At 43.7% G+C, this 14159-nt stretch overlaps 1 protein-coding gene across 1 annotated transcript; it reads left to right on the top strand.

Moving 5' to 3' along the window:
- Positions 1 to 9147: 9147 nt before the first annotated feature.
- Positions 9148 to 12909, top strand: TMEM252 (transmembrane protein 252). Its single transcript, XM_004276423.2, has 2 exons — positions 9148 to 9425; positions 12587 to 12909. The coding sequence occupies exons 1-2, from the start codon at positions 9148 to 9150 to the stop codon at positions 12822 to 12824; spliced, it is 516 nt and encodes a 171-aa protein (XP_004276471.1). The 3' UTR covers positions 12825 to 12909.
- Positions 12910 to 14159: the final 1250 nt, after the last annotated feature.

Genomic DNA, 14159 nt, shown 5'->3' with positions numbered 1-14159 from the left:
TAATAAAACCAAATGTGCTGACTCTTGGAAAAGATCAGTACATGAACAAGTATCTTTGAAATAAGCTAGTAAAATAGCTTTCTTGTCTCATCAAGGAAAAAGTGTAAAGACACAAATAGCAATGTTAAAGAAATGGAAAGGTGACATACCTACAGAATCAGAGGAGATTTTAAAATTACGAGTGAAACATATATATATATATTCTATGTGCATTTTCTAGGAAACTGTACATTGCAAAAACTGATTCAAGAAAAGGAGATAACACTATATTAATCCCTAGGAAACTTTGAAAAAGTAATTAAAATTGCCCCACTTAAAAAGATTGTGCCAAGGATGGTCTGCTTCTGCCTAGAATGTAGAAAGCTGGAAAGAGCTTTGTTCTCACTCTCCCAACAAGGAAATGTCTGATAACCTACAAAACCATTATTTTTCTTGAATCCATCAGAGAGCTGAAGTTAAAGGGAAAACAGCCTGAAGACCAAGGAAAGACAGGAGCCTCCAAGGGAAGCTGGGACATGAGCCCTGGCTCACTTGTGGTAGGTCACACAAGCTGGTAGGAAGAATCCAGTTAACATTTTTAGTGAATTGTTAAATGTTAAATGTGGGCTAACTTGAGAGAACAGAACCACTGGGAGCTGTGGGCACAAGGGGAGTTCGCACCTACTTTTCTAGGTTCTTTTCCGTGGACCTTCACCAAGCTGCTACATGAATGTCAAAACCCCACCTGACGTTGTTAAGCTGCAGCTTGGGGAGAGAAGGGCAGCAGAACCTCTTCCCCCAGGACAGAGCTGAAACCCATGTAGCTGGGGTCAACGAAAAGGAAAAAAACCCTCTACCTCAAGAGGAGGGTCAGGGAACCATCCTGAGGCCAGATCTTTAGAGGAGACTAATGTTGGAAAATCGTGGGACCACTGAGAAAGCCCTCACCTCCAAGACCCAGGACCACAGAGCCTGCCTAAGGCTGAGGCGGACAGGATAACAGAGAAAGCCCCTGACCCCACCACCCAGCTAGCAAGCACCAGTCTCAAGCAACAGCAGTCTACTGCTGAGGGAATAGGTGAGTGTGAAGACCCCTTGTGGGCCCACAGTGAAGCTCTACAGTTGAGAGCAGAGGAGAAACACTGAAAAAAACCCCTCCAGCAACCCAACCCTCACCCCAAGCACCAGTTAACACATGAAGAATTGGAAACCAGTAGTGCACTGAAGGTAACCATAGTGACAATGAAACCCAAACTCAGTTCAAATCTTGACTAGATTCACTCGACCCAGTCCACGGATAGGTGAGCACAGAAGGAGGTGTTCCCATTTCCAGGCATGGCATAAATACTACTTACCTTAGCCTCTACTATCATATGCATACCATCTGGCATTCAATTAAAAAAAAACCCAAACTGTAACATATAAAAAAGTGAGAAAAAAAATGTCTTGGATCCTGTGGTTTTATGAGTGAGTTCTACCAAATCTTTGAGGAACATCTAATTATGCTATCATTTAAGTCATCCAAGAGTATTAAAAACCAGGGAGGTAGGAAATAGAAGATCAATATTAAAGAAAATTTCATGAGGTGGGATACAGAACCCACTTCATATTTCCAAGTCACTGGCCATCACACCAACTGGTGTAAGCTAGGCAGTCAAAGCTGCCCTGGCCTGAGGCTTCTGCTCTGATCCAAAGTGGCCACCGAAGTATGGCCTCCTTTCAGTTTTCTAAGGATCCATAAAGAAATTAAATCTCTTCTGGCTTGTTTCTGGATTAAATTGGAAGCTGAGCTCTCTCTAGAGCAGAATTTGTCTTGTTTGGTCCACAGACATGACCCAATTTCCTCACCAAAACTTTACGTACAGAAACAGGGGGCAGCTCATAAGCCATATTTGCCAATTTGATTTTTTAAACATTGTTTGAAGTTTTGATTTATCTTGAGTACTGAGTTTTTTGGTGCCCCCAGAAGTCTGTACTCTAGTTGAGTGCCTCATGGGCCTCCCCCTGCAGGGGCAGCATGAGTCCTGCGTGCTGGTCTCATAGCCCCTTACCTCACCACACCACACTTGTTCTCTGAAGCTGTTTGTCCTCTGCTGACCTAAAAATGCCTTCATTTAAACCTTCCTGAGTGAGTGAGGGGAGAAAAGAGAGGTGGGGGAAAGGGTCAGAAGCAAAAAAAACAAGGAGCTGGAGGAGGAAGTGGCCAGTGCCCAGTGAACCCACACGTGTGAAAGGCTAATCCAGAAATCACTCAGTAATCACCACCATGAAATCAGACCAGGTGACATCCCTCACTGCGCAGATACTCACCTTCCCCACCTCCCACAGAGCCTCACTTCCTAAACCCAAGTGACCTTCTGAAATCTGGCCACTCTGTCCCAGCTCTTGGCCCCATGTCCCTCCTACGCAACACCCTTTACACACCATTAGCTTCTTTCCAAAGTCCCCATCTACTTCTCATGAAGGGCAACATGCTTTTCCGGCTTTCAAGAGAAGGGTGCTGGCCCGTGTGCTCAGTCAACAAAGACGGGCGTGCAGAGGGCTGTTAGAAGTTCCAAGACACATCTTACACTGGAGAGTTTGAAAAAAGGGTGAGGTTTTGGAGGCTCGGATGTAGAAGGCAGAACAGTGCTTGGAACTCAGCTGCACTCAATGTTCAGAACGGCACTGGTGGGTCAGTCATGCTCAAAGGAACAGAGTGTTGAAAGAGTGATTACGTTTTAAGATAGTTGGGCTGTCCACCAAATAACATGTTACTGCCTACTGCCAAGTCAGGCACTACTGTTGATCGGTGAATTTTAATGAATGATAATAATAAATAAACTGGTTTAGAAGGAAGACATCATTTCTTAGGTGAATCTCTTGTGGAGGGGATGGGAATTGGGATGGGGGATCTTGGCTTCCACTGGGTCCCAGAACGTTTCTTTATAGAAGGTGGGCCTCTGTCCACACTCCTCCCAGAGTATCCATTTTCTCATCAATCCCATGCTGACCATCTTAACTTAGATGAGTCATCCATCTCTCCCTCTTGCAGTTTCTCTGCCTGAAATGGAGTCAGTATCATTGGCCTCTTCCCCTCACACTGAGTGCTGCCTAAGTGGCAAGGTGGGCGAGCACAGGAAAGGAGACCTAGGAGTGAAGGCAGAGCCGGAAGACAGGGCCCAGCCTAAGGAAGGCCAGCCAGAGGCCCAAAGGTCTCCTGAAACTGACTCTTTAAGGTGATATTTTTGGTGTTTGGCTGTTTATTGGACTCTTTTCATTTTTTCCCCAGTTCTGAGGATCTGGCCTGCTTTTTTTTTTCCCTCTCTATCATTACAACTGCTCTTCTGCTGGGGTTTCTGCCCCTTCAAGGCTGAGGAAGACCAGAAGGCTTCCTCTCAATGTTTGTGCTACTGTAGTATCACACAAGCAAGCACACACCTTCTTTCATTTTTCACTTTTCAAAACTGTTTCCACTGCTAGTGATTGTGGGGAAAGAGGGCATATACCACAGCACAAAGAAACAGGGAAACCACAAGTAATTAGGATTATTTAATACTACAGATCACTGGTTTTAGTTATCCTTGGTCATTTTTGAGGTATCAGAGGGGAATAATGCTCATAGAGCAGTGATGCATGTGGTTCAGAACTGAAGGAGAATCACAGTTAAAAAAAAAAATTAATAATTTATATATTTAATTATAATAATAAACACAATCATGCAAAAATAACTTCCACATAAATCCTTCAGTAGTGTGTCTCAAGAACCATGAAGGAGACACACACGTTCTCAGAAATACTTCATATTTCTTTCTTTCTTTTTTTAAAAAGTTAATTAGTTAATTTATTTATTTTTGGCTGCGTTGGATCTTTGTTGCTGCGTGCGGGCTTTATCTAGTTGCGGCGAGTGGGGGCTACTCTTTGTTGCGGTGCACGGGCTTCTCATTGCGGTGGCTTCTCTTGTTGCAGAGCTCGGGCTCTAGGTGCACAGGTTTCAGTAGTTGTGACACGCGGGCTCAGTACTTGTGGCTCACAGGCTTAGCTGCTCTGTGGCATGTGGGATCTTCCCAGACCAGAGATCGAACCCATGTCCCCTGCACTGGCAGGCAGATTCATAACCACTGCACCACCAGGGAAGTCCTAATACTTCATATTTCTATACTGATTTTTGCCTCACCCCCCCTTTCTCATCTACTTTCTTCATATACTACAGATTCCCCTATACTTCCTCTTTGGGGCCCCATCTCATCCCAGATAAACTCCTTAAATACTCTGAGCCCAGGAACTCTTTATTTTATATAAATTTTATATAAAATAACTAAGATCTTCCACGGTTCTGCCACTTCCTGGATCTTGCTTTTTCCTATTCAATTTCTCACCAAAACAAAGAAGCAAAAAACCAACCACCACAACAAAATACACTGCTCTGGAATGACACACACCTCCTTAAAGGGTGTTGGAGAGGAAGAACCTATTTGACAAGCTATAAGGCACTAGCTACCCTTTATTGGAACTGGAGGAGAGAAAACATAGAGATACTTCCTTACTCAGATATTCATGTGATCCCAGGAACTATAGGCCTGACCTGTCATAAGGCCCAGCCTGACTAATCCTTAAGTTTTGGTTTAAAACAAAGAAGCCCAACCCTATGCGCTTTTATGGGCAGTTCTCAATGAGAATGTTATCCCTCCTTACTCTAATACTTAATTGTAGCTCGGGGGCTCTACCATTTACCTGTTCTTGGGACCCAAGTCCTAGTGCAGACCTTTCCGTTGGAAATCCTGGGTCTTTCCCAGCTTTTTGGATTTACAGCAGTGATGATAGTAATAATAATGGTGAAGATGATTATAGCTGACTTTGATAGGGCACTTTCTATGTGCTCGGTACTGGGTAAACACATAAAACCGATTGTCTCCTCTGGTTTCCAAGTCCTAAAGAACTGTTTTAGTTACCCATTGTTGCCTAACAAATTGCCCCAAAACTTCGCAGCTTAAAGCAACACACACTTATCATCTCACAGTTTCTGTGGGTCTGGAATTTGGCCATGACTTAGCTGGGTCCTCGGTTTCAAGTTCTCTCAATCAAGGTGTTGCTTAGGGTCTGGTCCTTTCAAGGCTCATCTGGGCAAGGCTTTCATGTCATTGGCAGGATGCAGCTCCTCACTGGCTGGGGGACTAAGAGCCTCAGTTCTTTACTGACTGTCAGCCAGAAGCTGTCTTGTCATGTGGGCTTCTCCAATATGGTGTCTTCCTTCTCAAAGAGAGCAAGCCATGAGGGCAATAGAGAGAGTCTGCTAGCAAGACAGAGGTCACAACCTTTTGTAACCTGATCACAGAAGTACCATCCCATCGGGCTTCCCGGGTGGCGCAGTGGTTGAGAATCTGCCTGCTAATGTAGGGGACACGGGTTCGAGCCCTGGTCTGGGAAGATCCCACATGCCGCGGAGCAACTAGGCCGTGAGCCACAACTACTGAGCCTGCGTGTCTGGAGCCTGTGCTCCGCAACAAGAGAGGCCGCGATAGTGAGAGGCCCGCGCACCGCGATGAAGAGCGGCCCCCACTTGCCACAACTAGAGAAAGCCCTCACACAGAAATTAAGACCCAACACAGCAAAAATAAAAATAAAAAAATAAATAAATTTTTAAAAAAAGTACCATCCCATAACCTTTGCCATATTCTATAGGTTAGAGTCAGGTCATTATGTCTAGCCCACACTCAAGAGGACATGGATAGCAGGCGGGAGGGATCTCCAGGGGTCATTTTAGAAATCTGTCAACCTCAAGACCAATTGAATCTAAGAACTCCTCTGTAAGTTTAACTGAAAGTGCTCAAAGAATTGCACATTGAGGGATGTACAACATTCTTTATGCTAATAATAAATATATTGGACAAAGGATTAATCTCCAAAATATACAAACAGCTCAATATCAAAAAGACAACCAGTCCAGTTAAAAAATGGGCAGAAGACCTAAATAGACATTTCACCAAGGAAGATATACAGATGGCCAAGAGGCCCATGAAAAGATACTCAACATCACTAATTATTAGAGAAATGCAAATCAAAACTACAATGAGGTAACATCTCACACCAGTCAGAATGGCTATTATCAAAAAAACTAGAAACAGTAAATCCTGAAAAGGGTGTGGTGAAAAGGGAAACCTGCTGCATTGCTGCTGGGAACGTAAATTGATACCACTATGGAAAACAATATGGAGGTTCCTTAGAAAACTAAAAATAGAACTACCATACGACCCAGCAATCCCACTACTGGGCATATACCCTAAGAAAACCATAATTCAAAAAGAGACATGTACCGCAGTGTTCATTGCAGCTCTATTTACAATAGCCAGGACACGGAAGCAACCTAGGTGTCCGTCGACAGATGAATGGATAAAGATGTGGCACATATATAAAATGGAATATTACTCAGCCATAAAAAGAAACGAAATTGAGTTATTTGTAGTGAGGTGGATGGACCTAGAGTCTGTCCTACAGAGTGAAGTAAGTCAGAAAGAGAAAAACAAATACCATATGCTAACACATATATATGGAATCTTAAAAAAAAATGGTATGGATGAATCTAGTGGCAGGGCAGGAATAAAGATGTAGACATAGAGGATGGACTTGAGGACACAGAGTGCGAGGGAGAAGCTGGGGCGAAGTCAGAGTAGCATCGACATATACACACTACCGAATGTAAAACAGCTAGCTAGTGGGAAGCAGACGCATAGCACAGGAAGATCAGCTCGGTGCTTTGCTATGACCTAGAGGGGTGGGAGGGAGGCTCAAGAGGGAAGGCATATGCGGACATATGTATGCATATGGCTGGTTCACTTTGTTGTACAACAGAAACTAACAGTATTATGAAGCAATTATACTCCAATAAAGATTTGTTAAAAAAATTAAAAAATAAACATATATATAAATTGACATGTTAGATACTGGAAGTAAACATACATTTGATTAAAATTTTGAATATGGCAAAAAAAAGAAACAGTTGGAGAAAAAGGGAGAAGGGGTTGCTTTAAGGCTACAAGGATAATATCAAGATTAGAAGATGAAAGTAGGTGAGGATAAGGATTGAAGCTAATAAAGATAAAGGTTACGAGGTGAAATGAGGAAGGACTGTATATTATTATTATTATCATTTATTTATTTATTTATTTATTTTGCGGTACGCGGGCCTCTTACTGTTGTGGCCTCTCCCGTTGCGGAGCACAGGCTCCCGACGCGCAGGCCCAGCGGCCATGGCTCACGGGCCCAGCCGCTCCGCGGCATGTGGGATCTTCCCGGACCGGGGCACGAACCCGTGTCCCTCGCATCGGCAGGCGGACTCTCAACCACTGCGCCACCAGGGAAGCCCTGTATATTCTTTTTTATCCGGTGACTTTCTCTCTTTCTCCTAGCCCATAACATGGAAGTAGAGCTGAGGAGGTGGTGGGTATGAGGCGAAAGGGTATACATGGAACTTCTACTAGGGCACTGCACAAAGAACTGCTTTTTCCATTGGGATAGTAAATGGAAAAGAATAGTAATGCAGTAATGGAGTATCAAAGAGGAACTGAAGATAACCTTTCTGGACAAAAGTGATCCAGAGTCCCTCTGGGAGGAGACTTTTGGCAGGGACATGTCAAAGCATCAAATAAAAAAGGAAGGGATCAGAGCATGAACCTGCTCTGGAGTAGGGTGTCTAAACCAAAGACAGACAAGATGGAAGAAACCAATTCCAAACAGAATACAGAAGGCTGGTTCTGGAAAGATTTTTGCTTCTGTTTTTTTTTTTTTTTGCTCTACGCGGGCCTCTCACTGTTGTGGCCTCTCCGTTGCGGAGCACAGGCTCCGGACGCGCAGGCTCAGCGGCCATGGTTCACGGGCCCAGCCGCTCCGTGGCATGTGGGATCTTCCTGGACCGGGGCACGAACCCGTGTCCCCTGCATCGGCAGGCGGACTCTCAACCACTGCGCCACCAGGGAAGCCCTGGAAAGAATTTTTAAGGCAGTGCTACATAGAGCAATGGTACAGAGGAGAAGACAGGGAACAATTTTTAGCAGCATCTACCAAAACAAATTTCATTTAATATGTATTTTGTGAGGGGAAAAAATTGTAGGACTTTTCAGAGCCTTCAATATTTTAGTGCGCTCTGTGAAAGCCTAAGATATGTTGGGGGGAGGGTAAGGATTGAACAGGCAGCACTTCTCATACATATTTGTTTTTCATGGAGGTGGAAACATGCTACACATGTTTAGGGAATGCTCTTTTATCAAATACCTGTGGCTTTTTTGAGAGCAGGAACGGTGAGATCTGGTTTAAATACTTCTACTGAGCCAAGTGTGGTAGCCAGTGGTTGAGCAATAAGCAAAAAAATGTATCCAACACCTATGTATGAACAAGAAATGACCCTAGGATTATTTCAGCATTGGGGCTGGGGAAATGGGAAAAGATACAATGGGACAATGGGAAAGATGGGAAAGATACAAAATCAGACTCAGAGCAGAAGCCACCAGATTATTACCATTTACAACCATCCTCAGAAATCCCCTCACATTCCTGAAGATCTGTCAGTTACAATCCTTCTCCATAGCACTTTCTTCCCCCTCCTGCTGACACTCCCCTTTGAATCAGGGAGTTCACCCCTCAGCTTTTTTCATGGAATCCTTCCAACATTATAAAGTGAAGGCAATAAAGGGAGGATCACTGAGAGAAGCAAGACAAATATGGTAAGAGCCTTAACAATTATCTTTTTAGGACAGAAAAAGGAAGAAGCAATTAGGAAAGGACTCCCTGCCAAACCACAAAGAACAGGGTTCAGCAAGGAATGCTAATTTCTCTAGCATTAGCTTGGAATCACCCGCATGGGAATCAAGAGACCCTTTTAATCAAAGGATGGGAGACCTTCCCTCAAATAACTGGGGTCAACCTAGGGTCCCATTCAGCTCAGAAGAGCAAGAGAGCTATGCCACGCCTTCCTGCAGCACACAAGGCTGCGTTTTTAGGTTAATGATCCAAGGATATTACAGTTACTTTCAATAGTTAATGAATAGCTTCTAAGTGCCTGCTTCATTTAATTGTCCAAAGGCCAGTTGGTCCCAGAGCATATAAAGCTGACAGCTGGCTAATGAGAGCATTCTCTCTGAGCAGGGGAAGCAGGGGAGTGGCAGGGTCAGGGAGCTGGGTTCCAAAGAAGCAGGGATGCAGAACAGAACCTGTCTAGTTCTCTGTGCCTTTGCCCTTCTGACGGGCTTCCTGACGATCTGCCTGGGGGCCTTCTTCATTTCCTCGGGCTCCCTGTTCAACTGCCAGGGGAACCTGATCCTGGCCTATTTGCTTCTGCCTCTGGGGTTTGTGATCCTTCTGAGTGGAATTTTCTGGAGCACCTACCACCAGGCCAGTGAAAGCAAAGGGGTGTTCAGCCGTGTGCTCAGACAGTACGGTGCTCAGGGGGCCCTGCCCCTGGCCACAGTGGACAGGTACGTGCTGAGAAGCCAGAGGACTGGGGAGCACTGAGGTGGGGCTGAGTTCCGGAAAAGGTCAATGACTTCTAATCCACTGGCGAGCAACTTACACGTCCCATGGGGCTATGTGTCTACAACTGAAGCTTTATTGTCAGGGAATGACTCTGGGATTAGACATTAGGAAGGATGGTGCTGCCTCTGGGGAAAACTATGAAGTAGAGGGAGTTTATGCCAGAGAATAACCACCCTTCTCCCATCACCACTGAAAAACACACCAAAGCCAATTTAAGAGGCCAAACTCATTTTCTTTTGTTGTATCATGGGAGCTGTCCTTACAGGCAGGTGATGGTTAGTTATTCCTCACAACCTGGCTACCAGGTTGTAAGGAAAGCAAGTCCCAGACCAAATTCTGTCACGCAACAAATGAGCAAGCAAGCATGAAATCAGCTATATAATCTCTTCGTGAACTCAGTGAAGTCCCAGCTTTCTGTACTCTTAGGTGTTCTGATCACACATTGCATGAAAGATTTCCCTGAGACAAGGCACTCATATTCCAGAGGTAATAATTGGTTAACCTTACTACCTCATACCCATTAGGATGGCTATTATCAAAAAAGCAGAAAACAACAAGGTTAGCAAGGATGTAGAAAAACTGGGAAACTTGTGCACTGCTGGTGGGAATGCAAAATAGTGCAGCTGCTCTGTGGCATGGAGGATCCTCAAAACATTAAATATAAAATTACCACTTGATCTAACAATTCCACTTCTGGGTATATAGACAAAGTAATTGAAAGCAGGGACTTGAACAGATATTTGTACACCAGTGTTCACAGCAGCATTCTTCACAACAGCCGAACTGTGGAAACAACCCATATATCCATCAATGGATGAATGGATAAATAAAATATGGTATGTACAAAAGATGGAATATTATTCATCCTTAAAAAGAAAGGAAATACTGATGCAGCTATAACATGAATGAACCTTGAAGACAATACGCTAAGTGAAATAGGCCAGAAATAAGCCCCAAAGACAAATATTATATGATTCCACTTATATGAGGTACCTAGAGCAGTCAGATTCATAGACAGAATGTACAGCAGTGGTTACCAGGTGCCAGGGGAGGAGGGAATGGAGAGTTACTGTTTAATGAGTACAGAGTTTCAGTCTGGAATGATGAAAAAGTTCTGAAGATGGATAATGGTGATGGCTGCAAAACGATGTGAATGTATTTAATACCATTGAACTGTACACTTAAAATTGCTAAAGTGGTAAATTTTATGTTATATGTACTTTACCACAATAAAAAAATTTCAGTTAACCTTATGGTAAGTATCGGACAACCAAAAATCTCCTAATTTCTGGCTGAACACGGAATCATTTAGGGATAAAACCTCAGGCATCATCCTTAAGGTACAGTCTGCAAGACTCCATAAATTCTTTTATTCTCTTCATCTAAGATATTGGGTCGGCCAAAAAGTTTGTTCAGGTTTTTCTGTAACATCTTATGGAAAACCCTGAACGAACTTTTTAGCCAAACAATATTTTAGCTACTCCATGTACCTTGAATATAAGTGATTTTTATCCATGACAGTTGATTTTTGACATGATTATGCTAATTAATAAGATACTAATTACAATGACCAAAACCCATTTCCAATGTTTATTATACTAACTGCAAGGTCTCTGGGTTTGATAAAAAATTAAAGATAACTGAAGTGATTGTAGAAGATGCTTCTAGAGTGATGGTTTTCTTTCTTTCTTTCTTTTATTTTGGTATAAATGTTAGATGATTGCCTCCAGAGTGTGAATTCCTGATAAGAATAACTGATTGCCTTTAGGATGTAGCTTAATTTACTAACACATGCATAATATTGCACTGTCTGTGCTGAAATACTTTAAACTATGGTATCACGACACCTCCCTTTTACTGCCTCTTTCTGCTGCATCTAATAGATGCCCAGCCCACTCAGAATGGCTAGTAAGTCAGTAAATGGTTAAGTTACATTTCTCAGAAGGATTTGCATTCAAAATGGGTACCCAAAGGGGTCTGCAATGGTGGAATTCAGGACACTGGGAAAGCGAAGCAGTGTGGGGAGGCTGGGGGATGGGAGAAGTGGATGGGACATGGGGGCAGGCAGCAGTCATCCTGGAGCCTCTCAAATCACTCCAGGGAACAGCTCAACTTTCTGTCTTCAATGCCTTTACACATGTGCCCCAGGGCACAGCCTTGGCTATTCTGAGTGAAGGCTGAGGTTTATGCTGTACAGTAGATAGCTCCTTCAGCTCTTTGGTTTTGGGCCTGGTAACATTGGAATGGAGCTGTGGCTACAAATGGCAGTCCCTGTTCTGTTGTGGTTACGTACCACAAACACTCCCTGTAGGCACTGGAAGGACTCACTCTATAAATACACAACTAAATCAAGCTCACCCTCCCCCTTCTTCACCTCCACGCCACCCCCAATCCCATTCACGACGGAGAAGCCAGAGGATTTAGCAATTAGCAACACTGGGCAAGATTACCGATGAGTACATCAGCTCTGGCATGAACGGCTCCTTTAGCCATTGGCCTGTTGGCATGGAAAGGACCACGACTGAAATCTACATAAAGTTGTCAGTTGAAATAGTTTGAGAAATAAGTATGGCGGCGGGAGGAAGGGCGGCCTAGCTGATTGAAAGAGTAATAGGAAAGAGAGAAGCATCTGATATAGTTCCGGAATCTTCATGGAGCTGGTTTTCATTCACCATTTTGTTGGTTGTGAGGATCTGAGACAGTGAGTGCAATCGAGTAGAAGAGGATGTGTGTGAATGGGGACAAAAATGTGAATGAACTAAATAACTGGATAGAGAGATGCTCCAGTCAAGGCCCCCATGTCCCCTACCCCTGCTAAGGATCTCACACTGAAAGTCCCTGGTTCCAATGAGTAAGAGAGAGGGAATAGTCTGGAAAAAGATTAGTATAGAGGCACACGTCCAACGGCTGATAAAGAGGGTTTTGCTGGAAGAGCAGCACATTTTTAAAAAACTGGTGATGCCAGGGAAGAACATCTGTTTCCGAATCAATGTTTCTTAACAGTTTAACTTCACACGATGTGATTTGAGAGAGGCAGACATATGCCTCTTTGGCATGAACCGCTTAAATAACACATGTATGTTTGTGGCATTTTGTCCCCCAGGCCAGATTTTTACCCTCCTGCTTATGAAGAGAGTCTTGATGCTGAAAAGCAAGGCTGTCCTGCAGAGCAAGAGACCTCGGGTGTTCCTCCACCTCCGTATACAGAGATGGGCCTCGAATTTGAGGATGAAGGTGATGCCCACCCGGAGGCCCCACCATCCTATGACGAGTCTGTAGCAGACAGGGTGGAGGCAGCAACGCCACTGCAGGATGCTGAAAGGCAAAACCAAGAGTGCTGAAGCAGGGGAAGCTCTCCAGCCCTCATGACGCACCCTCATGGGATGCAGCTGCTAGTAATAAACCCAGGCAGGGACTGTGGGAGGAAAAGCCACATCAGTGATCCCACATGGGAGTCTGCAGAGGGGATGCTGCGTGTGACAGCAATGCAATTCCGCACACGTGCTTGGCCTGCAAGGGCAGAGCGGAGCCCTGGAAGGGTGTGGTCGGCACCAGGCAAACGTTTCAAAGGATCTCAACCCAGGTGAACTTTTGGACTGCAAAAGTGTTGTGAGAGCTCTGCTCCATGGAGAGCTTTTCTGCTCTCTCAACTCCTCTCCCATCACCTAGACCCCCAAAAGGGAGGAATAGATGCTGCTTGGACACCACGTACCTTCACGTACTGCATTACCAATAATCACAAAGGGAAAGCATGCTGGCCATGAAGGGGCATTATCATTTAAATTGTGGGTTCTGCTGGCTGGCTTTGAAGTTATCCTCATTTACCGTATTACCAGAGTGACACAGTAATTCACACTGTAAGAGATTTGCCTCTGGAACCCATGAATGTTATTTTGAATGACTTTATTTTAAATATGTGTATTTTATTTCTATGTGAAAGGAAAGTGACTTCACTATTTGCTTTCAAAATGGCTCAAGTACAAAATCTTAAATGAGTATTTTAAGAACGGATGGTTGTACAAGCATATATGATAAGATTTCTTAGAGACTCAAGTTGAATAAAGAGAATACTTAAAAATTCATCATACACAGGATTCAGGAAAAAAAGAATCTGTACTAGCCATAGGTTGTATTAATACAGAATTGGACATACATCTTGAAAAGTTTTAAAATACCCATATATTTCAGAGAACCCCCCTGTAAATCTCTAGGATTTGAAAGAAAGGAGACTATATTGTAGTACCTTAATCATTAACAGAAAATTCTTTGTGTCTCAAGATACAGATCCAGGCACTTTTAGACTTAGGACATTTATTTTAAAGCCCAGTGATTCCTCATCAGCTTCATTATATCTTATTATAAGTTTTAATACAAGAGGACAAATCAGGTGGCAGAATGGTGGGAGGAGATGCAGCCTGATGCTTTAGAGCTTGAGCAAAAACCTTCATCTCTCTGGGCCTCAGTTTCCTCCCCCATCAAGGGAGGACTTTATGTTGGGATTAATATCTAACAATCGGGGAATGCCTTTTATATCACAGGCCCTGTGTTATGAACTTTTTACGCTTTTTATTTAGCCCTCACTATAGCCTTCAGAGATCAGTGCTATGGTTATTCCCATTTTACAGATGCATAAATCGAGACTTGGAGACGTTAAGAAACCTTTCCAACAACATACA

The sequence above is a fragment of the Orcinus orca genome, chromosome 6 (assembly GCF_937001465.1).
Source record: "Orcinus orca chromosome 6, mOrcOrc1.1, whole genome shotgun sequence".
NCBI classification, from domain to species: Eukaryota; Metazoa; Chordata; class Mammalia; order Artiodactyla; family Delphinidae; genus Orcinus; species Orcinus orca.
This window is presented reverse-complemented; position numbering and strand designations above follow the sequence as displayed.